Source organism: Lagenorhynchus albirostris, chromosome 9 (assembly GCF_949774975.1).
Source record: "Lagenorhynchus albirostris chromosome 9, mLagAlb1.1, whole genome shotgun sequence".
Lineage (NCBI taxonomy): Eukaryota > Metazoa > Chordata > Mammalia > Artiodactyla > Delphinidae > Lagenorhynchus > Lagenorhynchus albirostris.
The window spans coordinates 4,450,153-4,476,218 of record NC_083103.1 but is presented as its reverse complement, the minus strand read 5'-3'; the positions used below and the strand labels follow the sequence as shown (position 1 = coordinate 4,476,218).

General features: G+C 56.2%; 1 protein-coding gene across 1 annotated transcript; it reads left to right on the top strand.

Moving 5' to 3' along the window:
* Positions 1 to 26: 26 nt before the first annotated feature.
* Positions 27 to 25,753, top strand: IGHMBP2 (immunoglobulin mu DNA binding protein 2). Its single transcript, XM_060158305.1, has 15 exons — positions 27 to 166; positions 1,884 to 2,053; positions 5,097 to 5,280; positions 5,487 to 5,584; positions 7,314 to 7,477; positions 8,960 to 9,160; positions 11,236 to 11,383; positions 15,708 to 15,882; positions 18,582 to 18,764; positions 19,043 to 19,161; positions 19,685 to 19,779; positions 20,725 to 20,848; positions 21,522 to 22,352; positions 23,821 to 23,993; positions 24,677 to 25,753. The coding sequence occupies exons 1-15, from the start codon at positions 81 to 83 to the stop codon at positions 24,872 to 24,874; spliced, it is 2,949 nt and encodes a 982-aa protein (XP_060014288.1). The 5' UTR covers positions 27 to 80; the 3' UTR covers positions 24,875 to 25,753.
* Positions 25,754 to 26,066: the final 313 nt, after the last annotated feature.

The window sequence follows — 26,066 nt, the reverse complement described above, 5'->3', positions numbered from 1 at the left end:
CGGGAGCACCGCCCCTCGCGGCAGCCGGAACTCGGCGGCTCGGGACCTCGGCTGCTCCGGGCCCCGGCCGGACTGCGGCCATGGCGTCGGCGACTGTGGAGAGCTTCGTGAACAAGCAGTTGGACCTGCTGGCGCTCGAGAGGGACGCGGAGGTCGAGGAGCGCAGGTACGGCCGCCGGCCCGGGCCTCGGGTTCGGTCCGGCGGTTCCCCTAGGCCCCCCTACTCTCCCAGCTCAGACTTCGGGCGGACCTCCCTCCTGGGGGCTCGGCCTGACCAGCCTGGGGGTCGGGATTTGCCCTCCTGACTCCTCGAGTCCGGGTCGCGGCTGTGAAGGGGCTCGGCCTCCCACACAGATGGAAGCCTCTTCACCCCCCGGGACAGCCCGTTCCGTTTGGGGGACCCTTAGGAAGGGTCTGTTCTCCCCCTGAAGTCCCCCTCTGAACTTTGCCTCGTTGGTCCTGCCTCTCTCCCCATTTCCATCCCCAAAGTGTTCTCAGCCCTCTTCCGTCATCGTCCCCTCTGTCAGTGTCTGCGCCTGTTCCGTGCCAGGCCCCGAGTGAGATAGTCATTGATGGTCCCCTGGCGGCTGGGTTTGAGCGGAAGGGGCAGGTGGGAGCGGAAACAGTTCCCTCCCAGCGTGATAGATGCTGACCCGTGTGTGCAGGCAAAGTGCTGTGGGAGCAGGAGGGTGGACAGCTGAGCCTGGGGAGCCTTAGGTTGAGGCTGGTTTCGTGGAGGAGGTGGTGCCTGAGCACAGCTTGCAGAAAAATAGGGGTTCAGGTGGAGGCGGGGGAGGATATTCCTGGAAGAGATGTGGGGAGGAAGGGCAGCCCTGCAGGCGAGGGTGGAGCCCTGAGAAAGCCAGACTTGTTTCCGTAGGGCTGAAACTTTGAGAGATGACACTGAGGCCTGTGAAAGCACCCCACATACATCAGCCCCTTTAAACCTTACGTCAACTCTGCGAAGTTGGTTACTGTAATTCTCGTTTTATGTCTAAGGAGGCTGAGACAGAGGTTAAGTCATGTGCCCCAGGTCACACAGGTCGAGCCAGGATTTGAGCTCAGGCAGGCTGATCCCAGAGTTTGCACTCAACCGTTGTGCTACCCAAGTGGAGAGGATTTGTTTTAGAGGTTTTTGATCGTGATGGTTCAGAGCATTTGCAGTCCTGTCGACGTCAGTGGGATCCCAGCTCCATGATTTATGGCTGGATGACTTTGCAGCCTTAGTTACCTCATCTGTCAAATGAGATCATTCTCACAGCAGACCAGTGAGGTGGGAACACAATGATCTCTAAGTCAAGGGCTCAGCACGGTTCAGAGTACAGAGTAAGCACCCATGGGAAGATAGGCGGGGGCCAGATTGGGAAGGACCTTGTGGAGAAGATTGTATGATATTCCTGTGCAGAGGATGGGCCTCGGTGCAGTTAGGCAGGTCAGGGAGGTAAATAGATTTTCATCTTAGGGGGGATCTGTTGGATGTTGCTGCTGGGATTGGCTGGGGAGAACCCAGAGATAAGGAAGTTAGGAAGTTCAGTTTAGTCCAGAGACGGCCAGTGATGTGGGCTTGAACCAAAGCTGTGGCGGCGAGGATGAGGCAGGGGTGGATTCTGGGTACAAATGGGAGGGGCCTGGTGGGACTCAGTGACACACAGGACTCAGGACAGAAGGTGAAGATGAGCGAAGGTTCTGTCTTGGGAAACTGGGAGGAGGGCACAGATCGCGCTGGGGCTATAGGGGGGGCAGGTTTGAGGGGGGGCAGTTTTGGAGTTTCCCTGGTCACCCTTCGTGCCTGTGCAGAGATCTCCATCTGTTCTTCCTGCACGGTTGGAAGTGAAAACTGGTAAAATACAAATACTGAAGTCTCAACATTGGGTGTCTCCCAGGTCCTGGCAGGAAAGTGTCTCTCCGAAAGAACTCCAGAGCCGAGGCGTCTGCTTGCTGAAGCTGCAGGTATCCAGCCAGCGGACCGGGCTGTACGGACGGTTGCTGGTCACCTTTGAGCCCAGGAGATGCATGTCTGCAGCTGTGCTTCCCAGTAACAGCTTTATTTCCGGTCTGTGCATTTTTGACATAGGTGGACTTTGAGTATTGCTGTCTTCAGATGTGGGTTGTAAAGACCAGGTCACATACGACCAGTTGGGGAATAAAGCATTGTAATGGAAAGCTCTCACTGAGAAATTCAGCAGTTATGAGGCTTTTTGGTAGTTTAGAGCAGCACTGCCCAGACTGGCAGCCACTAGCCACGCGGGCTTATTGAACGCTCGAAATAGGGCTAGTGATCACTGCTGGTGTAAAATGCGCATGAGATTTTGAAGATTTAGTGCAAAAAATTTAGAATATCAAAAGGAATTTCTTTGAAAACTGATTGTATCTTGAAATGATAATATTTTTCATGTATTGGGTTAAGTAAAACGTGATTAAATTTACCTGTTTCTTTTGGTTTTTTAATATGGCTACTAGAAAATGTAAAATTACACATGACTCTCACATGTCTCTTGAGTAGCCCTGGTCCAGATGGTTCAACGTGTGTAGTTGTGTATTCCCAGACCTTCCTTGTGCCAAGGATACTTTGGCTAAACTTGTGGCAGCTCTGCTGGAAAGGAGGGGCAGTTAGAAGAAGCTTCTTAAGCTCACACCTGGGATGCTTGTTTTATTTATTTTTATTTTTTCCTTTGGCCACGCCGCACGGCATGCGGGATCTTAGTTCCCTGACCAGGGATCGAACCTGTGCCCCCTGCAGTGGAAGCGCAGAGTCCTAACCACTGGACCGCCAGGGAAATCCCTGGAACGCTTGTTTTTGATCAGACCTGGAAACTGGGAGAGAGCAACGCTGCTGAACACTGCACTTCCACTAGAAAAGTCTCTCTGCCTTGTTTTGGTGGTGACAGTTTGTTGGTTTCATATTTCGATTTTCTAGACTCTTGCCCCACAGTTTTTGGAGTACGGGCTGGGTTTGGAGACAGATAGGAGGAGGGGAAGCTGCTGGTTTGGAGTCAGATCTTACACTTTGCTGTTAAGTGGCTGAGAGTCAGTCACGTGTCCTCTGAAGAACAGAACCACGGGGATTATAGTTGAGCTCTCGGCCTCGCCATCAGGATGAGTGGGTGGGACTGAATGTGCAGGGCGTTTGTAAACGCTGAAAACCAAAGGAATAGTATGTGTTCAGTTAGTAAGTGTTGCGGAGTGAATGACCTGAGAGGTTGATGAATAGCTGATAAACAGGAAGTCAGCTGTTTATGTGAAAAAGTGTGGAGCTGAAAATCTGATGTGTTGCTTCGGCTTCTGATCAAATGTAGGTGGGGTTGTTAGTTTTTCGTCTCCTGAAGAGCAGTTTTAAGGCTCTGTAGCTGAGAGGTGTGAATTCTGCAATGTGGGACCCTACTCAGGGCAGCCGGTGGGGAAGTCACAGTCGGGACGGCGTCGCCTGCACTCAGCCTCACGGAGGTCCCCGTGCACAGAACCAGACCTCGGGCCCAGGGGCACTGCTGCCACCTGCTCTTTGTCTTTAAAAGTTGGGGCGGGAGACAGAAAAGATTCAAGGTGCAGATGAAACTCATTGCCTAGAAGGAAAGCAGCTGGGACTAAGAATACGCCTCATGCTTGGTTGACGTGTGGCACGTACTCTGACTCGGAATAAATGGGGTGTGAGTATGTGGGAGGCCCTGGCTGCATCTCAGCGTGGATTCTTGTTTGGTCAGAACTGTCTGTGTTCAAGTGACAGAAACCCCGAGCCAGATGGGCTGGAACAGGAGGGGGACGCCTGGGTTGTGATAGCTGGAAGGTGGCTGCACGGCTCAGAGGAGGTCGCCTGGGCTTAGTTCCGCCCCGTGTTCCGGCTCCGCCCGCTCCTGGGCTGGCTTCCTTCTCAGGCCCCAAGCGGTAGCAGCTTCAGCCCTCACGCCCTCTCCAGTTTCTGGTCCAGCTGGGAAGGGTGAGGGCATCCTTCCAGCTGTCCACCCAAAAGTCTCACCACATCTCAGGGGCTCTGATTTGGTCCCTTGTCCATCCCCGAGCCAGCCACTGGCCAGGGGGCTTGTGAAGCCCTGACTGGCTCGGGTGTGGGTCGTGTGCTCCGTCCCGGCATCGGGGGAAGCCTCTCAGACTCGCCTGGTGACGGGTGAGTCACCAAACAGCTGTCGCAGGAGTGGGGAGGCCCAGCTGAGTGGGCAACAAACCACCCTCTCCCTCCTTCATCAGTGTTCCCTTTCCACCTGGAATGTTCTCCCCCAGGTGAGCTCGTGGGGAGAGGTGAGTGAGCTCACCCACTGTTTCCAGGGCCCACCCTGCTTACGGGTCACCCCTCAGAGAGGCCCTTCCCACACACTCTGCAATGGCACCCTCGTCCCTCTCCACCCTCTGCTGCACTTCATCTTTTTTTTTTTCTTTAATACATTTATTTTATTTGTTTTTGGCTGCATTGGGTCTTTGTTGCTGCACGCGGGCTTTCTCTAGTTGCGGTGAGCGGGAGTTACTCTTCGTTGTGGTGCGCGTGCTTCTCATTGCAGTGGCTTCTCTTGCTGCGGAACGCTGGCTATAAGGCGCGCGGGCTTCAGCAGTTGTGACGCATGGACTTCAGTAGTTGTGGCTCACGGACTCTAGAGCGCAGGCTCAGTAGTTGTGGCTCACGGGCTCAGCTGCTCCGTGGCACGTGGGATCTTCCCGGACCGGGGCTCAAACCCGTGTCCCCTGCATTGGCAGGTGGATTCTTAACCACTGTGCCACCAGGGAAGCCCCTGCACTTCATCTTAACTAAAGCCCTTGGCTCTGACCCCTGGTAGGTTTTCGTATTTGCTCCTCTCCTCCCTAACGTGAGCTCAGGGACCGTGTTTTATTCCTAATATAGACCAGCACCCAGAACAGTGCTGGGCACAGAGGAAGACTTTAAATATTTTATTGACTGTCATGTTTGTTTTAAACAGTTCATTGAGCTCCAGTAAATTTTCACATATGATGTTAGTTAAAAGTATTTTTTTTATTGATTTCATTTCTAATGAAAGTAACAGATACAATGTTTGAAATATGCTGGAATTTGTTATATGAAGTAAGTCACGTTTAACGTTGTTCAGCGTTTATGTAACTGGTCTTTGCTTCTGTAGGTGACATAGTGGGTCTGTATGAGGAAGACAGTCAGTTGGCCACTGGGATCCTGACCCGGATCACCCAGCAGTGGGTCACCGTGGCCTTTGACGAGTCCCATGATTTACAGTTGAGTTTGGACCAAGAGCATTCCTACAGGCTGTTAAAACTTGCCAACGACGTCACTTATAAGCGACTGAAAAAGTAAGTGTGTGTGACTGGAAGTCACATGTGACGTTTTCCTTAAACACCTTCCTCCTGCTGGGCAGAAGAGGGCAGGCACATCCGTCTGGGGTCGGTCGCGTGCCCCTCATGGGAGGTGGCGGGCAGCAGCGTCGCGTGGAGCCTCGGGCGCTGGGTTAATTGCTGGTTTTCACTAAGCTCCTAATTTTCATTTTCTCCTTTGGCAGAACTCTGATTACCCTAAAGAAGTATCATTCTGGCCCCGCGTCCTCGCTCACAGAGGTCCTCTTCGGCGGATCAGACCCCAGCCCTGCCAGTGAGATACGTAAGAGCTTGTGGTTTTCCTTTTCTGGTTGAAACCACCATGGACAGGATCTCGAACAGTGAGACCCTGGGCCATTTTAGCAAGAGTTTGAGAATGCACAGTGAGAAGAAATCTACCTTAGTGTCTTTTTATAAGCTTCTTTGTGTGACTTGCTAGAACTAAGTCTCTTTCCTGTACACGGCGTCAAAGAAGTAGTTCATTCCATTTTTTTTATGATGTTCTTCCTAATATATCTAAATATCGAATATTTTTGTTTTGAAATGCGAGGGTATTTCTTCTAGCCCAGTGCCCTGTGAGAACAGAGGATGACTGATCATGCTTCATGCTCGATAGCATTTTTTTATAGTTTGAGAAGTCTCAGTTCTAAGTGCATTTGATTATTTTCTCAGTATTCTGTAAATTGAAGACAGTTTATTTCTAATTGTAAGAGTGCCATGTATTAGTCATAAAACGTTTGGAAATAAAGAAGCGTATAAACAAGGGAAAGAAATCACTCGAAAACCTGCCACTTAGAGTGAGCCTCACTGATACGTGTGTGTATTCTTCTAGTTGTTTTTCCACGTCCACATAGAACAGTCTGACTTACATACAGACACACGCATGTGTCCATGTACACCCCCCGCCCCCCGACTGTTCTCACGGTGCTCTGGGCAATTTCTCATCTCCTTCAGTGTCCTAGAGAAGCTCATTTTGAGAGGAGTTTATCACCTCATCAAGCAGCTGCCTGTCACTGAACCACCCCGTAGGTGTTGGACTTGGCCAGTTTTTACCGTATAGCTTCAGTCATTCTCACACAAGGGCTGCCCCACACCCTTTTCCTGTCACGCCGGTGCTCGTACCCTGGCGGTGTGTTGGCTCTTAGCTCAGGGCTGCTTTGTACCTTCTCAGATTCCAAAAGCACTCACATTTCAATAAGATTTTATTTCTGCCAACTGTTTACCGAGAGGCTACTATGAGCTGGGAAGGGAACTAGCATTGTTTTTGCTGTGTTTCAAGGAACACGATGTGCCCTGGTTGTAGCCAGCGTCCAGGGGAGAAGGGAACACGCAGGAGCTCTGGGTCGGATGCTCCGTTGCTCTCTCCGAGTCGCTTTCCGTCTTAACCTCCGGGTCGGTGCCCTATGCCCGTGGGGGTCAGCGCGCTCGTCTCTGCTGCGGGCACCGCGGGGCGGAGGCTGCGGGTGCGAGGCTGGATGCAGCGGCACCTGCTCTCAGAGCACGGAGCTTACGAAGCAGGTCATTAGACTCGGCCATGGAAGATTCAGAACAGAAACATGGTCCTGGATCTGCTCATAATTCTTGTTTGTTTTCATCATTTTACGGGCGCTTAAAAAGGGCCACTATGGTAGAAATGAATCTGTTCCCAGAAACATTTACTTTACAAGAAGCTGTTATTCTGGAGCATGAGTTGGCAGACTTTTTCAGTAAAGGGACAGATGGTAAACATTGTAGGCTGTGCCGGCCAGTGCGACGGCGGGCTGCTGGGGACAGTGTCCCGGGACACCTGCCTCACCGAGCAGGCGGCCGGCTGGGCTTGGCCTGCGGGCCACAGTCTGCAGATTCCTGGTCCAGGAAAACAAAGCAGGTTGATTTTGCGTTGACTGGCCGACCCCTGGCGAGGGCCGGCTTTCTCCCCGTTACAGCCCGTATTTCTGTCGGCACACGCGGGGTCAGGGGCGGGGAGTGCCGGGTGACGGGGAGCTGGGTCCTCACTGTCGCTTGTTCCGCAGCGCCCCTGACTTTCTACAACGCCACTCTGGACGCCTCCCAGCAGGAAGCGGTCTGGTTCGCGCTGTCCCAGAAGGAACTCGCCATCATCCATGGGCCTCCCGGCACCGGGAAGACCACCACTGTGGTTGAAATCATTCTCCAAGCTGTGAAACAGGGCTCAAAGGTGGGCAGCGGGCACCGTGTCCCCGCCGGCACCCCTCACTCTGGTCTGCTGCGCTCGCAGGTGCCCAGCAGGGCCCCAGCCTGGGCTCTGGGGGACTCGGTCGGCAATGTTCCTGAGTGGTTACTGACTGAGCACTGGGCTGGGCCCTTTTCAGTCTCTGCCAGCGCTTGGGACTGTTGGTCTGGGGTGGTGAGGTCTGGGTTACTGTTGGCCAGGCCACAGTCCAGGAGCCGCGTCTGCTCAGCACCCAGGCTCTGTGCTCAGACCCCTGCTGGGCATGCCGGGCGTGCAGGTGACCAGGGACTGTCTGTGCCGTTCAGGAGGAGACCGTGCAGCCAGTTCCCGGAGACAAAAGTGTTTTGGTTGATCAGGTGGTCTGGTGAGTTGTGCAGAGTGCAGGTTACCGGTTTCTGAGATGTGGAATGTGATATCGTGTATTGTTGTTCACTTAGATTTTTAATGGTTGAGAAAGGATCTTTCATCCTCATCTGTAGCAACACAAGTCATTGTGGATTCTGAGCACATGGAAAGCTTTCTAGAAAGCCTTTCTGGGTCGTAAACGTTGGATAAGGATAAGAATTAGAGCAATGTGGTCCACGTTTGTAGGTTGACATCTCCTGGGTGCTTCCTACGAACGAGGCACGTTTCTCAGTCTTTCCAGAGTTCGCCCCTTTAATCCTCACAGAAGCCCCGGGTGCGGGGACTCCATGGTCTCGGGCCCCGTCCCTCCACAGTGGGTGGCAGAGCCAGGACTCAGACTCGGGCGACACTCTCCCCAGAGCCCCTGCTCCTGCAGGGAGATCCATGTTGGTTACAAGGCCACGTCCAATGGTCTCCTGCAAATGACTGTCTTGGCAAGATGTTTACCAAGAAAAGCTGGTGAAAGATGACTTACTGGCAGGGAGCAGATTTGATGGTTTAATTGGGTGCCTCTGTTTCAGGAAACAGTGAAACAGGAGATACCTGTGTTCACGCTTTGGTGCAGACCGCCTTTGGCCACCTAGATGGGGTGGGGACTCTCCTCTCTGCCTCCCCTGCCTGCTCCACCCCCTCCTAAGAGCCAGACTGCAGTTCTGGAAGCAAGATTGAGCCTGTTCACAAAGGCTTTTCCTCGTTCCGCTTTTTCTGACGATAAAGTGACTTGATGGGTGATGAGACGGGTGTCCCAGCCCTGATCATCTCAGGGCACTTGGAGGCCTTTCCTTCCAGTTGCCGGGCATCCTTTCGGGTCCTTTGGAGCCTAACAGGTTCTTAAGACCCGAGGTCTAGTATCCAGATGTTGTGTCAGTTTCCAGTAACTCATGTCCTGCAGACTGTCTGCATCCGTCCTTACAGCCGGACGTTTACACTGTAACGTTACTGGTTGCGCACGTTCCACCCTCCTCTCTTTAACTTTTGGACTTTCCATTTGCTTAACAGAAACTTAAGTGATTTCGTTAAAAAAGAAATCACCAAGCCCGAGTTTGTGCTGTGCTTCCCCAGGTTCTGTGCTGCGCCCCCTCTAACGTCGCCGTGGACAACCTGGTCGAGCAGCTGGCCCAGTGGAAGCAGAGGCTCCTGCGCCTCGGGCACCCCGCACGGCTCCTGGAGTCTGTGCAGCAGCATTCCCTGGACGCGGTCTTGGCGCGGGGTGACGGCACCCGGATTGTGGCTGACATCAGGAAGGACATCGACCAGGCCTTCGTGAGTAGCTCTCAGCCGGTGTCTGCTCTGCGTGTGGTTTCGTGATCTGCAGTCTTTGCCGGGAGTACACTGTATCCTCTTGCTTTTCTCTGGCCTTTGCCGATTCATGTACTTATGTTGAACGTTGGGACTGCCCCTGTGCTCAGCACTGAACAGGGACTCACCTGTCTTCAAGATAGTTTCATGAAGAGGCGAGCAATTGTCTTGCAGAAAATATTCCTCTTAAGGATTCCCTATGTCTGGCATGTTGGCTGGATGATATCGACCAGCAAAAAAAAAGCAGCCTGAAAATAAAAATTCAGAAAATATGCATCCTCCCTAAATTTCTAGTCCATTAATATAAAACATGGTGTAATCCTTGTGAAAGAGAACTAGGTAGGTGATAGGTTAATCTGAGATGGAGTTTTCTCGTGCAGTTCAGAACTTTCGAGCTCTTTGGTTCTCTAGTTTACACGTCCGCCCCCAGTTCCCTTAATCGCGTGTCCTGCCCTGTATTTGCTCACCGCCAGCCCATCTCACTGCCTCACATTTCTCTCCTCGTGTCGGGGGCTGGTGCAGAGACTCAGCCTTCCCCACGGACCTGTGGAATAGTGGGAACCCCAGGGATGGAGACCAGGACACACGCATGTTACTGAAGGTTAAAGGCGCTGTAGGAATTTGCAGTGATGTGATTCGCGCTGTCACACATGTGGATGATTTCATTTTCCTTTTTTAATAAATTATTTATTTTTGGCTGTGTTGGGTTTTTGTTGCTGTGCGCGGGCTTTCTCTAGTTGCGGCGAGCGGGGGCTGCTCTTCGTTGCGGTGCGTGGTCTTCTCATTGTGGTGGCTTCTCTTGTTGCAGAGCACTGGCTCTAGGTGTGCGGGCTTCAGTAGTTGTGGCTCGTGGGCTCAGTATTTGTGGCGCACGGGCTCAGTAGTTGTGGCGCGCGGGCTCTAGAATGTAGGCTCAGTAGTTGTGGCTCACGGGCTTAGTTGCTCCGTGGCATGTGGGATCTTCCCGGACCAGGACTCGAACCCGTGTCCCCTGCACTGGCAGGCGGATTCTTAACCACTGCGCCACCAGGGAAGCCCAATTTCATTTTCTTGTTCCTTTATAAATCCATGCTTTTTGGGACCTCCCTGGTGGCGCAGTGGTTAAGAATCCGCCTGCCAATGCTGGGGACACGGGTTCGAGCCCTGGTCCGGGAAGGTCCCACATGCCGCGGAGCAACTAAACCCGTGCGCCACAGCTACTGAGCCCGCTCTCTAGAGCCCGCGAGCCACAACTACTGAAGTCCACGAGCCACAACTCTTGAAGCCCGTGTGCCACAACTGCTGAAGCCTGCACACCTAGAGCCCGTGCTCCACGAGAGAAGCCACCGCAATGAGAAGCCTGCGCACCGCAACCAAAAGTAGTCCCCGCTCGCCGCAACTAGAGAAAGCCCGCATGCAGCAACGAAGACCCAATGCAGCCAAAAATAAATTAAAAAAAAAAAAAAGTCCGTGCTTTTCAGAGTTCTCTTCTCTGTAAGTTACACCTCCCTCCTGTCATTCCGGCTAAAACCCCTTCTCCAAAGCAGAAATCACAGATAAGGAAGGGGTTACGTGTCTTTTGCATATGGAAGTAAGTCAGGGTCTAGGTAGACATTTTGGGGGCTGAAGAAAATATTTTACTCTCTTGACAAATGTGGAATAGTGAGAGAAGCTCAGCTTCTCTCTGTATAAACTACTAAGTCCCAAATCCTGGCACGAGCAGGTGCTTTTTCTTCCCCAGGAGTATGTCTGATGGCTGTGCAGGGTGGGGCTGGGCTCCCACCCCTGGGCTCCGCTGAGCTTACGGTTCTTGGAGGACCTACACTCTCCCTTCCTCCCTCTCCCTGTGGAGGTGACAGTGGCTCTAAGGCCAGTCAGGGTGTCACCTGTGTGGATCTGATGCTCCTTCAAGAAAGACTTTTGACTTTTTAGCGCCTTTGAAGGGACTTACATGAGTGGACCAACTGATGAGAAATAAAAGCATTTTGTGAATTAAAAGGAGCTAAAATAAGTGCAAAGTCGAGCCAGAATTATGATGTTTTCTTTGCTTTTCTTTACAGGCAAAAAGCAAAAAGACCCGGAATAAAAGAGAGAAAAGTAATTTTCGAAATGAAATCAAGGTGTTAAGGAAGGAGCTGAAGGAGAGGGAGGAAGCAGCCATGCTGGAGAGCCTGGTTGCGGCCAACGTGGTCCTCTCGACAAACACAGGTGAGGGGACGGGCCTCCAGCCCATGTGGCCTCGAAGAGGGCTGGGGGTGTGCCCTCTTCCTTGGTTTTCTGGAAGAGTTTGGTAGAATTGTCTTTACAATTGGGTAGAACACACCAATTCCAGACCTTCTGGGCCTGCAGTTTTCTCTGTAGGGAGGCTTTTTCTTTTTTTTTTTGGCCACACTGCATGCTGGTGGGATTTTAGTTCCCCAACCAGGGCCTGAACCTGGACCATGGCAGTGGAAGTGCCGAGTCTTAACCACGGAACTGCCAGGGAAGGGGACTCCCTGTAGGGAGGTTTTTAACTGCAAATTCAACTTCTTTAATTGATATAGGATATTCAGGGTGTCTCTTCTTGAGTGAGCTTGTGTCTTTCAAGGAATTTGCCCATTTAATCTAGGTTGTTCAATTCCTAGGCATAAAGTTGTTCATAATAACTCCTTATTTAAAAAATGTCTATAGCATCAGTAACAATGTCACTTCTTTTGTTCCTGATGTTGGTAATTTGTATCCTCTCTTTTTTCCCTGATCTTTTGGCAGGAGGGTTATTAATTTATTGATCACCTCAGAGCACTGGCTTTTGGTGTCACCAGGTTTCTATGTTATTTTTCTGTTTTCTGTTTCATTGATCTCGGCATTGGTTCCTATTATTTCCCTCTTCCTGCTCACTTGGGTCTAGTTTGCTCTTCAATTTCTGTTTTCTTCAGCTGGAAGCGGAGATCATTGATTTGTATTGATTTGAGACCCGTTGTGTTTTATACTATAGGCATTTAGTGTTATAAATGTTTCTCCATGTACTGTTTTCACGGCATCCCATAAATTCAGATGTATTGGTTTTCATTTTCATTCATTGTGAAATATTGTCTCATTTCCCTTTTAATTTCTGTTTTTGACCCATGATGGTTTAGAAATGTGTCATTTTCTTTCCAAATATTTGGAGGTTTTCCAGATAGCTTCCTGTCATTGATTTCTAATTTAATTCCATGTGGACAGAGGACGTACTATGTACGACTTGGATCATTTCATTGAGACTTATCTTATGGTCCAGAATGTGGTCTCTGTGAATGTTCCACGTACACTGGAAAAGAATGGGCTGTCTGGTTTTGTCACAGCGTTTTATAATGGTTGATGACTGTCGTTCAAGTCTGTATTTTCCTGATTTTCTGTCTGTGTGTCCTGTCACCGAGTGAGGGGTGTTGAAATCATCTGTAACTACGCGTTCGTTTATTTCTCCTTGGAGTCTGTCAGCGTTTTCCCTGTGGCCTTTGTAGCTCTTTTACTTGGGGCGTAAACGTCATGTTTTCTTTATTAATTAACCAATTTATCATTATGAAATGACCTTCTGTATCCCTAGTATGTTCTTTTTTTGAAGTCTACTTTGGTATAAAGATAGCCACTTCAGCTGGAGACCACACTTAGCTGCTTTAGGCCTTTCTAACGTGGCTGCTTGGTTCTTAAAAGCCAGCAAGTGAGAGAGTCTTGTAGCAAGATGGGTTACAGTCTTCTGTAATGTTACCATGACGTGACACCCCATCATCTTTGCTATATTCCTTTGGCCAGAAGCAAGGCACGGGTCTGGCCCACACTTAAGGGGAGGGTATTCCACGGAGTGTGAATACCGGGAGGCCAGGGTCAAGGAGGGGGTTGCCTTAGGGTCTGTCTGACACAGCCTCTCATGGGGGCTACTCTAGGGAACGGAGTGCAGGTTCTGATTGACTTTGTAATTATTGTTTCACCCAGTTGCCTTCTAAATCAGATAGGACAAAACCAGAATTACAAAAATGCTCTCATACTGTCTTTTGTACTTACCTGTGGAGTTGCCTCTGTTGGTGCTCTTTGCTTCTTGGTGTGGATTTGAGTTACTGTCTAGGGTTCTTCATGTCACCCTGAAGGACTCCCTTTAGTATTTCTTGAAGGGCAGGTCTCAGCTTTTCTCTACCTGGGATTATCTTTTTGCTCCTCTGTTTTCGAGTGACTCTGTTTTTAGACGTAGCGTTCTCGGTTGGCAGCCTTTTCCTTTCAGTTGTTTGACTGCGTCACCCCCGCCTCTCGGCCTCTGTGGTCTCTGCTGAGAACGCAGGGTTAGTCTTACTGAGGATCCCTTGTATGTGACAGGTTGCTTCTCTCCTGCTCTTCCTTCTTTGTCTTTCGGCAGCTTGACTGTGGTAAGAGTCTCGGTGTGCTCCCTTCGGGTTAAGCACGTGGATGTGTTGAGTCCCCTGGATGTGTGCATTGTTTTCCATCAGATTTGGGAAGTTTTCAGCCATTATTGTTTCCAATATTCTTTTGGCCCCTTTCTTGCTCTCCTTTCCTTCTAGGGCTCCTGTTATGCGCACGTTCGTGTACTTGATGGTCTTCAAGGTGCTGGTCATGGGGTTCATTCTTTATTCTTTCTGTTCCTCAGACTGAATAATTCAGTTGGCCTGTTTCCTGATTCTTCTCCCTGTTCAGATCTGCTGTTTAGCCCTTCCAGTGAATAACAGTTATTGTACTTTTCAACTGCAGACTTTTTTTTTTTTTTAAATAATTTCTGTGTCTTTATCGATAGTCTCTATTTGGCGGGACGTCATTCTCAGACATCCCTCACCCTCACCTCCTGTGGGCGCAGAGCCCCAAGGTGAGCCAGAGGTGAGTGCGTAGGGCCTCCTCTGGTCTTTCCCGAGTGTGCACACAGCCCTTACACGAGTGTGGCTTCTAGGTTCTCGACCACGTGTCTGAGCTTTCAGAGCCCACGGACGTCTCACTCCCCAGGTTTTCCTTCAAAGCTTCTGGTCATCCTGCTTTGCACCAGCTGTTATCCTCGGCCTCCGAGAGCACTCGTGTGCAACAGTGGCCTCTGGTTGTTTCCCACTGACACCCCCTGGGGAGGGGCTGTTTGCACAGGGCGAGCTCCAAGTCAGGTCAAATAAAGACAGTCTTGCGAGTGGGACCTTCCAGGGAACCAGCAGCAAGTCTGACAGTGACAGTTCTCTGGGGGCGGGGCTTCGAAGGAGTTCTGTCCCCAGTGGGGCAGACCGCTGCTCTTCACTGTGACTGCAGGCCATTGGTTTCAGAGCCAGCACAGAGCTGGGAGCGGTGCCTGTGCCCAGGAATGCCACAGAGCCCGCTCTGCTTGCCCAGAGTTAGTCAGTTTTCGGAGCATACACTCCTGGATTGCTGTAAGCGTTTGATTGATTTCTGGAGTTCTGAAAGAGTCGGTTCTGCCAGTTCTGCCAGTGTTCTCGTTGCTCTGGTGGTGGAGGGAGTTTTCAGAGGCCCTTATCCAGCCGCTTCTGCTCACATTCTTCTCTGACTGACTTCAATGCAGCACCCGCTGGGAATCACAGCTGCCCCTCCGTGCAAGGTCAGCATGTGGCCTTTTAGGTCCCTCCTGGTTAGACTGGGGAACTGGAATGAGATTCCTAGAAGCGCTTCCCTCTGCAGCGTGAAATCACAGCCATAATCCAGGCACAGCTCTTAGCTATCCAGAGCCCCGTCCAGATTCTGCCCTCTCTGCAGACAGACTCCCTAACCGTCTCTGAAAAGTCATCGAGATGTAGGTCTTAATCATAAGATAATATACGTCGTAGCGTCATTAATCTAGGGGAAAAGGGCAAGAACTCACATCTGTAGCGTCTGTTAAAGCCTCTCATCTTGTGGCAGGCACTTGATACGTATTATTTAACACGTGCTACATTTTTATATATGTATCTGGGTAACCAGGATGTGTTATTTGACACATCCGTGCTCTGTTAGCATGTGGTGTGTGTAACAGTCTGTTTGTAGGGGTCGGGTGGCTTGCCCAAGGCCTCACCGCTGTTTGTGAGCGTGGGCGCGGGCCCCGGGTCTCGCCCACACGGGACCTCATTCCACTGTACGGCTCTTGTGTTCCACGGAGGAGGCACTGGTGCAGTGGTTCTGTGTTGCTGGTACGTAGGGGTTTTCCTCTGGGTGAACGCCCAGCAGTTCATTTTCTGTGTGTTCAAGAGAACACCTAAGAAGAGAATTAACTAAATTCTAAGTTCAGAAAATGATACAGAAATTACATTTAGAATTAAGACAGCCTTCCAAGGATTTGGGGTCCCAGCCCCAAAGCGGTGATTGATTTTGGTGAATGAAACGTTGGCGTGGCCGTGACCAGGGGCGCACTGCTTCACACTTACACGTGGAGTGGCTGGAACCGTGAGCTCCGGAACGTCCTGCCCAGGTTTTATTCCAAGGTGCAGTCCTATTACACGAGCCTTAATACAAGACTAGATGATGAAGCAGTGGCTTGTCGGTGGCTCTTCTGGGGTGACTGCAGCTGGTGCATCCTGTAAAGGCTTACGGTTCTGATTTCAACCAGGTGCCTCTTCGGACGGCCCCTTGAAGCTGCTGCCAGAAGGCCACTTCGACATGGTGGTCATTGACGAGTGTGCCCAGGCCCTGGAGGCCAGCTGCTGGATCCCCCTGCTGAAGGCCAGGAAATGCGTCCTGGCCGGAGACCACAGGCAGCTGCCCCCCACCATCTTCTCTCACAAGTAAGGCCCCTCCGCCCCCAGCTGCCACCCCTGTGTCTGTCCCTCGAAGCCCAGCCCAGAAGCCCCGGGCTCAGCCAGAGGTCCTGGAGGTGCTGGGAAGCCTGGCCGATGTGCTGACTTAAGGATGTGCGGTGGGCAGGCGGCTCCCTGGGCATCTGAGCCCCCACTTTGGCGGAGGGAAAAGCCTGGGGTCCCCCTGATCGGAGGCGCGGTTTCAGTTACACCGCACAGAGGAAGTAGGGTCTCAAGATGTATGACTCACAGATCCCAGAAGAGGGGATGCGGCCAGCAGGGGAGGGGCAGCCGTCCAGCCCAGGTCACTAGAGAGCGGCTAGCAGACCTGTCATTTATAAGCTGGTTGGGGCCGAGGCCGCTGGCTTTTCCCGGGCTTCGCTCTCAGGGCTGGCTGTAAAAGGTGCCCCGGGCGAAGCGGAGCGGGAGCGGGAGCCCTGAGCTCGGGTCCTTCTCTGGGCGTGCGGGCTCCGGCGTGAGCTGGGTGGTCACACCGTGAGGCCGCCCGGGCAGCAGCTCCGAGAGCAGTGGTGTTTCTCATCCCGCCGGGGGTGCCGTCCTCCGTGGGCTCCTGTACTTGCTCGTTCAGACGGCAGCTCGGTCAGACGTGTGTCCCTGAGGTCGGGGGTCGAGTGGTGTCCATGCTTGTCGCCCCAGAACCGGGCGCGTGCTCAGCCCCTGCCTGTCGCGTTGACGTCCTCTAACGGGGCGGCAGGTGGGGGTGCGCGCTCGCGCGGGGGTCCCGGGGGAGTGTGACTGGCTCTGGCTCGTTGGCCCTCATCTGCAGGCACGTCCTTCCGCTGAGGACACGAGGGGTGGCTCGGGGACTGCGCTCCTGCCGCTGTAGGGCCGCAGCAGTCAGTCCCTGGTGGTGTGACTGCTTCCCGGGTGCGGCCTGCTGCCGCCACTGGGCCTCTTCACCCTGTCCGCAGACCCCCAGGGCTCCGGCCACGCGGGCCCCTCCGTCCCTCCTCCCCGGGTGTCGGGCCCCGACCGCCCTTCATTCACTTCTCTGTCATCCCCGTTGACGGCTTGCTCGCCTGGCTTTGTCAGCACTCGGCACTCCTGGCGGTGGTGTGTGTCAGTCCATCGTTTACTTCCCAGCGGCAGTGTGAGGCCTGTGAGGCCTGGGGACAAGGCCTGGCACTTGGCGTCCCTGAGCAAACTGGCCTCTTCCGGGCCAGCTCCCACGCCCAGATCCAGGGGTGGCTCCCAGAGGCTGAGGCCCCCGCGAGATCAGGAGACGAGCAGACCTCTCCCTGCTGCTGCTGTTGGAGACGAGGGTCTCCTCCAGTCCGTGCGAGGGAGGCCGTCTGTGGAGCTCGCAGGAGGGGAGTGGCGACTCTGGAGCTGAGGGGTGTGCAGGTCAGGGTCCCCCAGGAAGGGGCGTCCGGCCGGGGGCTTCAGAGTGAGGGTGCAGAGCGTGGGGTGAATAGAGTGGGAGACGGGGGAACGTGATTTGGAAGATCGTCCTGGTGGGAGCGGGCGTGCACGTGGGGAGGGGCTCGGACGCTCTCCAGAAGCGGGGCCTCGGGGGCGTCGATTCAGCAGCTGGTTCCGGAGGAGGCCCGGGGGGTCCTGGGAAGCGGGTCTCTGGGTGGATGGTGTGGGCTCGGGGAGGGGGCACCGTATGGTGTCCGTGGAGAAAGCAGGGTGATTTGGGGGGATGTCTGTCTGTGGGCCGTGCTGGGTGTCTCTGGTTTGTGGTTGGGGCTGGTAGTCACCTCACCCCTCCTGTCCTTGGCGCTGCTTTTGGTTGGTACCTTTATTAAACAGCGTTAACTGCAGAGGCCTGGTCAGTTACGGAGGGAGGACGGATGCCTGGGTAACACTGGGCACTTTCCCTCCGTGGTGAGAGGAGGCTCTGGAGCCTGGCCGCCTGACCTGGTGCTGGCTCTGCGGCTCACTGGCTGGGCGGCCTCGGGCTGGTCTCACTCTCCTCGTGTGGAACAAGGGAAGCGTACCAGTAACCGGCTCAGGTTGTGTGAGGATGAGGCGAGTTAGTCGGTGTCAAGTGCCCAGAGCAGTGCCTGGTGCGTGGGAAAGCACCAGCAACCGTCAGCTGCTCCTGTCGTTAGTAGTGGACTCCTGACGGCCGGAGGGTGTTGGAATTTTCAAAAACTTGTCTGTGTTAGTTCCCTTCAGCTGCTGTAACAAATTACCACGCACTCAGGCAACGGGGCTTTGTCACCTTACAGTTCTGGAGGTCCAGGATCAGCCTCTGCGGCTGAGATCAAGGTGTGGGCGGGGCTGGCTCCTTCGGAGGCCCCGGGGGGAGTCCGGGCCTTTGCCTCTCCCGGCTTCCGGAGCCACCTGCCTGCCTCACCTGTGACCCCTCCTCCGTCCTCAAAGCCGGCTCTGCAGCATCTTCAGGGCTCTCGTCACATCGCCTTCTCTGATGCTGGCCTTCTGCCTCCCTCTTAGGAGGCCCTTGTGGTGACGTGGGCCCTCCCGGATGACCCGGGATCATCTCCCATCTCTGCTCCTCCCCTTTGTCACTGAGGTCCCATGCTTGCAGGTCCCAGGATTAGGACGTGGGCACCTCTGAGGGGCCGCACCCTTAGTTCTAGGTCAGAAGTGGGGCATGGGTTGCGTGCTGAGGTTTGAGGACTGCTTTCCTCCCCGGCCCCTGGTTTAGGCTGGACTCGGGACTCAGGCCCTCCTTCCTTGTCCTCTCCTTGGGGCAGGGCCGCACTGGCGGGGCTGTCGCTGAGCCTGATGGAGCGCCTGGCGGAAGGGCATGGCGCCGGGTCGGTGCGGATGCTGAGCGTGCAGTACCGCATGCACCAGGCCATCGCGCGCTGGGCCTCGGAGGCCCTGTACCACGGCCAGCTCACGACCCACCCTTCCGTGGCCGGGCGCCTCCTGCGGTGAGTGACTCGGCTACACCCCTGTCCCCTGTGTCACCGGAACCACGTTCCACAAAGATCTGAACGTGAAAGGCGCTTCTGAGACTAGATTTCTGCATCTTGTCCTGGAGAGCTGGGTCGGGCTCCTGCAGTCTGAGGTCCCTTGCTCTCTGCACCACCCGTTGTCCTGTCGGGGGAGAGGGGCAGCTGGGGGAGAAGGGCAGCGGGGCTTCTGTTCCTGGGACCCCAGCGCCGCTCTGCCGCCGGGGCCTCGTGTGTTCAGTCTCACCTGTGTGCAGGGATCTCCCGGGAGTGGCTGCCACGGAGGAGACGGGTGTCCCCCTGCTGCTGCTGGACACGGCCGGCTGCGGGCTGTTTGAGCTGGAGGACGAGGATGAGCAGTCTAAAGGGAACCCTGGTGAGCCTGCCTGCGTAGGCCCAAAACGACCCTGGGCTGCTCTTTAAAGATCGAAGCCCCTCTCAGCTACCCGCGTCAGAGAGGAGCGGAGCGAGCAAGGGGAGCAGGCGACGGCGTGGCGCTCCTTGGGGCGGCGGTCCTGAGCCAGACGCCCTGGGAGGTCGAGTTCTCGACGGGTGGGCGGCCCCAAGTCAAGGGAGCAGGTGGGCCCAGGCCGCGTCCTGTGTCCTCGTTCAGAACCGAGTGGCCTGGCGTGGCCTGGCTTGGCCTTGGGACGCGACCCTGGCTCACTCACAGGGCTGCCAGTCAATGGGTCGCACGGCCGTTCTTCCACTAAGAGGAGACTCCCGTCAGCTGTGGGTCCTGTGCGCTGTTTGCTGGGCCTGGTGGCCCCTCTGCCCCAGGTTGTTGGCTCGCAGGAGTCAGGCCCAGTGTGAGAGCAGCCTGTCGTCACAGACGGAAAAGTGCTTAAAAAACAGGCGTTGCCCCACCTCGTGCTGAAGAGTCGTCCATTTCCCTCCAGGTGAAGTGCGCCTCGTCAGTCTGCATGTCCAGGCGCTGGTGGACGCCGGTGTCCAGGCCGGCGACATCGCCATCATCACGCCGTACAACCTGCAGGTGTGGGGCTCCGCTGTCTCTTGTGTGTCGGGGCGACTTGCCGCCCCAGAGGGGCCAGAGGACGAAAGCTCCAGGGTGGAACTGACCACATCCTGACTGGATCCAGGGCTCAAATGACCTCAGCAACGGCCTCTGTCCACCTGTCCGTGTTTCCCGCCTGCCATGCCATCCCCTGCCCCATCCTGGGCTCTCGCCTGGTTTGCTGTGTCGGCTGCGTTTTCAGGCCTGCCCTCGGGGGCCAGGCAGCCTCAGCACGACGTCATCCTTCCAGGGTGGTCCCGGGGGCGCCGCCTGTCTCTTTATGGCATTTCCCACGGGAGTCTCAGCTTTGAGTCTTATCGGTCCGGCTCAGGTTGTCCCGTCCATGAGCCGCTGGGATGAGGGGTCCTCGCCCCTCCCGGGGTCAGCCTTCCGGCTCGTGGGGCACCACGGGGCTGGCGCGGCTCCGGAGGCTGCCTGAAGGAAGGTCGGGGGCGCGGCTGTCGCCTGGAGAAGGCGGTGGGTCGGGACCAGCAGACACAACAGGCGTCTGCTGCCTTCTCTTGGGCTTTTCTGCCGTTTCCCCTCTCGGTGCCTCTGTGCTCGTGAAGCAAAGCCTGCCTGCTTTGGTAGGAAAGACGTACCTGCTTCAAAGCATTCTGAGGCTGATCAGTTGCCGTCCCGGTTTGGAGGCGTCACACGTGGGGATGCCTGAGCCAAGCGACATGGTGACGCGCAGCCTGAGCCAAGCGAGATGGTGACGCGCACGTCAGCGCTGGGGTGTGGGTCACAGCTGCCACGCTTGTGTGCTATCTGGGTCTGTCGTGCGCACGCCCGTGGGAAAGGCGGCTCTCGGAAGCCTTCTCCCCGAGGCTCCTGCGGGCCAGGCCTCCGCCGGGCTGAACGGCAGCGCGTCCAGGCCGCCCTGACCTGGGCTGTGACATGTGGCCTCGCTTGGTGTTTCAGGTGGACCTGCTCAGACAGAGCCTCACGCACAGGCACCCGGAGCTCGAGATTAAGTCTGTCGACGGCTTCCAGGGCCGAGAGAAGGAGGCTGTGATCCTGTCCTTCGTCAGATCCAACAGGAAAGGTGCGGAGCCAGGACTTCCCTGGTGGCCCAGTGATTAGGCCTCGGCGCTTTCCCTGCCCAGGGTCGATCCCTGCTCGGGGAACTAGGGTCCCGCAAGCCGAGTGGGGTGGCTGGGGAGACCGGGACGCTGCTGCAGAGGGGGCCCAAGAGCCCAGAGCTTGTCTCCTGGCCTCCAGGCCAGTTTAGCCTCAGGGCATGGCTTCTGCGGCCAGGGCGTGTGGATGTACCATCTGGTAAGAAAACTGTACTCAGAAACAGTTGTTAGTTAACGGGCTCTGGGAGTCGTTTCCAGTACGAGGTTGGCAACAGATAAGAGGAGGGGATAAGCTGAGGTGGGGGAAGAACACACTGGAACGTCCCTGGCGCTTTCCCTCGTGTGTCGGCCGCAGCGGCAGCCCTGGGCTGTGTCCTGGGTCTGGGCTTAGGGAGAGGACTTCGTACCGACTTGGGAATGGGCGGCAGTCTGGAAGCTGCCAAAGCTCCAGGTGGGACCGTGGGACGGTCCTAGACGGTGGCTGGGGGCTGAGGGGTGGGTGCTGAGTGACGGGGCCCCTGGCTGTGGGGGTGGACGGAGCCGCGTGGTCCTTCTCGGGTGACGGTCGCTGATGGGGGGAGACCTGCCTTCCTAGCCCTTAGTCCCTGCTCCCTGTGCCCCCTCCCGGCTCGTGTGCAGGTGAGGTTGGCTTCCTCGCCGAGAACCGGCGCGTCAATGTGGCCGTCACCCGCGCCCGGCGGCACGTGGCCGTGGTCTGCGATTCCCATACCGTCAGCAGCCACGCCTTCCTGAAGACGCTGGTGGACTACTTCACAGAGCACGGGGAGGTGCGCACAGCCTTTGAGTATCTCGATGACATCGTCCCTGAAAACTACTCCCGTGAGGGTGCCCAGGGCCCTGGCCAGGCCGGCGTGAAGACCCGCGGCTCTGCCGCGACGGCTAGGAGGGCTCCTGGGAGCAGGCAGCCCACGGGGGCCGCGCTGGGTCGGAAGAAGCCGGGCACGGCGCCTTTGTCCTCCGAGGCCCAGCCTCAGCTCAGCCTCAACGGAGGCGGCCGGGAGGGGGCCAGGAGCAGAGATGGCGCAGAGCAATTCAGGGCTGTGATAACGGAGTTCGTGGCGAGTGAGAAGACACAGCTAGAGTTCCCTGCCTCCCTGGATTCGCAAGACAGGATGTGGGTCCATCAGATCGCGGAAGAGTACGGGCTGAGGCACGAAAGTGCCGGGGAGGGGAAGGAACGGTTCATCACCGTGAGCAAGAGGGTCCCAGCGGCCCCTGCGGCTCCAGCAACCCCGGCAGGGCCTGGCAGCAAAGCCCCTCTGTGTCCAGAGCCCCCCAGCCCTGCGCAGGCAGAGCCCGCCATCGGGGAGCAGAGCAGCCGGGGCCAGCCGGACCTGAAGGCGCTGCACCTGGACAGACTGCAGAGGGCGGGGAGCCAGCCGGAGCAGCGGGCCACGGGCTCCGGGCCGCGGAAGTTACCAGAAAAGAAAAAGAAGAAAGAAGCAGAAGGTAAGCTGGTTGGCTCGCGAGAACACAGGCGTGGTGTCCCCTTTACTGGGGAGTTTGCCCCACCGCAGACCCACCTGCCACCCTTGAAAGAATCAGGACCCCTTCCCGGTGGTGCCCCTGCCCTAATCCTGCATTTTGTGCCCGGTTTCAGTCGGTGTGGTCTGAGTTCCCTGAGGGCCGCGCTAGTCACAGTGTCCTCTGTGTTCCCGGGGCCTCGCCTAGGGCCCGGCAGGTAGGGAGCCCTCAGAGCTTCTACTGCAGGTGAAGGGCCCGGAGGAGCAGCTGGGGTGGGCCTGGGGCCCCTGGGAACGGAGGGGCAGCCGCAGCGCCCTGCTGTGGCAACGGCGCTCCTTCCACGGGCTCGCGGGGTCCCAGGCAGGGCCGCGCACTCCGCTGTCGCATCCCGGGCTGTGCTGGCCCTCTGCTGGGGCGCCCGGGGCCTGTTTACTCTGCACCCCCGTCCCATACTGAGATTGAAGGTCCAGGGTCTGGATTTTCTGTAGACGCCTAGGTGAGCTCTGTTACAGCCGCTTCCCTCTTGGCAAGACCGCGAAGGCGGTCCCGTTCCCCGTATCCCTTGATGCCTGTGCGCAAAGCTGCGTAATTCTCAGCTTCCAGAGCAGCCTCCCTGCGCCTGAGGGTCCGTCTGGACTCGCTCCATGGGATTTAGTGAGCGACCTCCGTGTGCCAAGCCTTGCGCTAGTGAGCAAGACGGACGCCACCTCCGCCCTGTGGGCGCTGACACTCTGATGGGGGAAGGAGATGCTTCCCTCCTGTTTAAACCCCACTGGGAACGTGTAACTGCCATGGAGGACGGGGGCCAGGAAGGCATGACTGGAGGAACTGGGCTCCCCTCCAGAGGAAGGCGTGGGGCATGGCCACCTGAGGACCGAGCGCCCTGGGGAGACATCACCCCACTTCACAGCTGCTGGCACTGCTCGGGGTTTGAAAGGCTGCTTCAAGCAGCCGGAATTATGGTGTAATTACAGAATTACGGCCATGTTATAATTGTATCTCTCTTCCTCTTCTGAGCGTTTTCCTACAACTGTAAAAGATTTTCACACACCTGGTTACGAACATTAAGGTTTCATGAGCCCTGGCCGGTGAACGTGCAGGAGTTCATCTGACCATTACCCTGGAGGCGTGGTAGTTCAGGGTTTTTATACTTAACGAGGTAAGGAACGTTCTCACACTTAAGTGCTTCTCTGGATTTAAGAGGATGAACTTTGTGCAGGCCTGCTCCCTGCACGGCCAGCCCTTTCCGGAGACTCATGCCTTCACTGCCTGGTGTGAGTGGTCGTCGGTTCAGTGAGGGACCCAGCTCGATGGTGCATCTGCTCACGCGCTGTGGCCCCGAAAGCAGGAGGCCGGGCGCAGCTGCCCGATAGGGCAGACGTGGGCCCAGTGGGAGAGTTCCGGTCCGACTTCTTTCTCCTTGCCTGTTCGGGTGACGCCTTTCTCCCCTCAGGACCCATGGCCATAGATCTGCCCGCCGGGGAGGACTTTGACGCCCTGGTCTCGGCCGCCATCAAGGCTGACAACACTTGCGGCCTCGCCGAGTGCACAGCCAGCGTCGTAACCCTGGGCCAGCTCTGTCTGCACTGCGGCCGCCGTTACTGCCTCAGCCACCACCTGCCCGAGGTACGCGGACCCCCGGGCTCGGGCAGTGGGGAGGGCGGCAGGGCTTTGTCTCCAGGACGCAGATCCTGGGTGTATGCACCCCATAAAGACTGGGCCTGTGCGCGTGTGTGTCACCCACATACAGACTGTGGGCCTGTGCCTGTGTGTCACCCACATACAAATTGTGGGCCTGTGTGTGTGTGACCTACATATAAACTTTGGACCTGTGCGTGTGTGTGTCACCCACATACAAACTGTGGGCCTGTGTGTGTGTGTGTGCGTCACCCACATACAAACTGTGGGCCTGTGCGTGTGTGTGGCACCCACATATAAACTTTGGACCTGTGCACATGGGTGTGTCACCCACATACAAACTGTGGGCCTGTGTGTGTGTCACCGCCAAGCAGATTGACATCACCCTGCCAGGGAGGTGTGGGAGCCGGCCCTGCACTGGCATCTGCTCGGAGGAGGGTCTGGGCAGGGCTGCAGGAAGGGTTTTGGGCTCTAGCTGCCAGCCCTGTGAGGGTGTGGACCCTGCCTGCCCCCGACCCCTGGGAGCCTGTAGGTGAGGGTCCATGTGCGGGAAGGGTAGGGAGCCCCTCCGAGGTTGGTGCTGGGGCTTCCTGACCCCCAGGCTCTGCGATGGCAGAACTGGGGGCCTCTTCCTCCGCCCCCAGCACAGCACTGCCTCTTGTGTCCCCCAGATCCACGGCTGTGGGGAGAGGGCTCGCGCCCATGCGCGGCAGAGGATTAGCCGGGAAGGGGTCCTCTACGCCGGCAGCGGGACCAAGGACAGGTCCCTGGACCCTGCCAAGAGGGCCCAGCTGCAGAGGAGGCTGGACAAGAAGCTGGACCAGCTGACCGGCCAGCGGAGGGGCAAGAGGAAGGAGAAGGGGAAGTGAGGCTGGGAACCCCACCGCCTGCACCGCCTCTGTGTCTGAAGCTGTGGCTGCCGGTGAGTGGCGCTGCCCCCGGCGTCTTTCTGTCCCTGGCGGCAGCTCCTGGCGACAGTGCGACAGGCAGACCCACGCTGTCTCCCCGGTGACGGGGGCGGTGAGCTGCTCTGATGTGGTGGGTCGCGGTGGAGAGGCCATGGGGCACAGCTAGGGCCAGTGGCTGCTTCTCAGGGCTGTTGTAGGGAAGGCCCTGGACTGCTGCGTCCCCTTCCTCACTCCCGGCCCAGGCCATTTTCCGAGATCCCGCCCTCGGAATCACGGGCTGCTGCTTCCGGCGTTGGGAAGGTTCTGTTCCCTCGGACCCCTGCCTGGGCCTCAAACTCCAAAAAAGTGATGTCCCCGCCGTCCAGGGCTAGCCAGCGTTCAGCCCGTCAGGGGAGAGGGCGCCCAGGTGGCGTCTCGGAGCTGGCATGTGTCCTGCGTGCCCCCGTGCACGGCTCGCCCCTCGTTGGGGCTGTGACTTCACCGAGGCCGTCGTCTGTCTGTGCCCTCGTGGTTGCAGTGGCCCCAGCCTGACCTGACAGCCCTAACCATTCTGCTGCTGTGCAGGCCCTAGCTCAGGCCCGGGTGTGGTTTACAAAGGCTCCCGGGCCGGCACCTGCCCGTCCTCGGCGCTGTTCCTGGTGACGGTTTCGGGAAAGAGCCGCCCCAGAGCGCCGGCGCTGCTGACCCCTGCAGACCCAGAGCCCCCGGAGGTGTCCTCCCGGGTCCTTCATTGAAGAGAACCCCAGGTGGATGTATTCTTTTATCCTCAAGAGTTTTTTGTGTTTCAAAGGGATATAAGTGATTTAAAAACCAAATAAAAATGTGTGCACGTGTTCCACAGTATGTGTGTTACGTGTCTCCGATGGTCGTTCTTCCCCTCTTTGCTCAAAGCGTCACTTTCCGAAGTGGTTGAGAACCGGTGAGCACAGGACACTCGGGGCCTTAGGGGGGAGGTGGGCGCCGGCCACGCGGGGCAGCTCTTGTCCTGGGGACAAACGACAAGGGGGAGAAAACGTACCTGTTCTGCTTGATTTTCTACCAACTGGAACGAAAGTTTCAGGTTGGCAGGTGTAGCACTGTGAACTGGAGAGGAAAACACAGGGTCCGGCTCGAAGGAAGGACAGCACTGAGGACGGCGCTTTGCCTAGAGCTG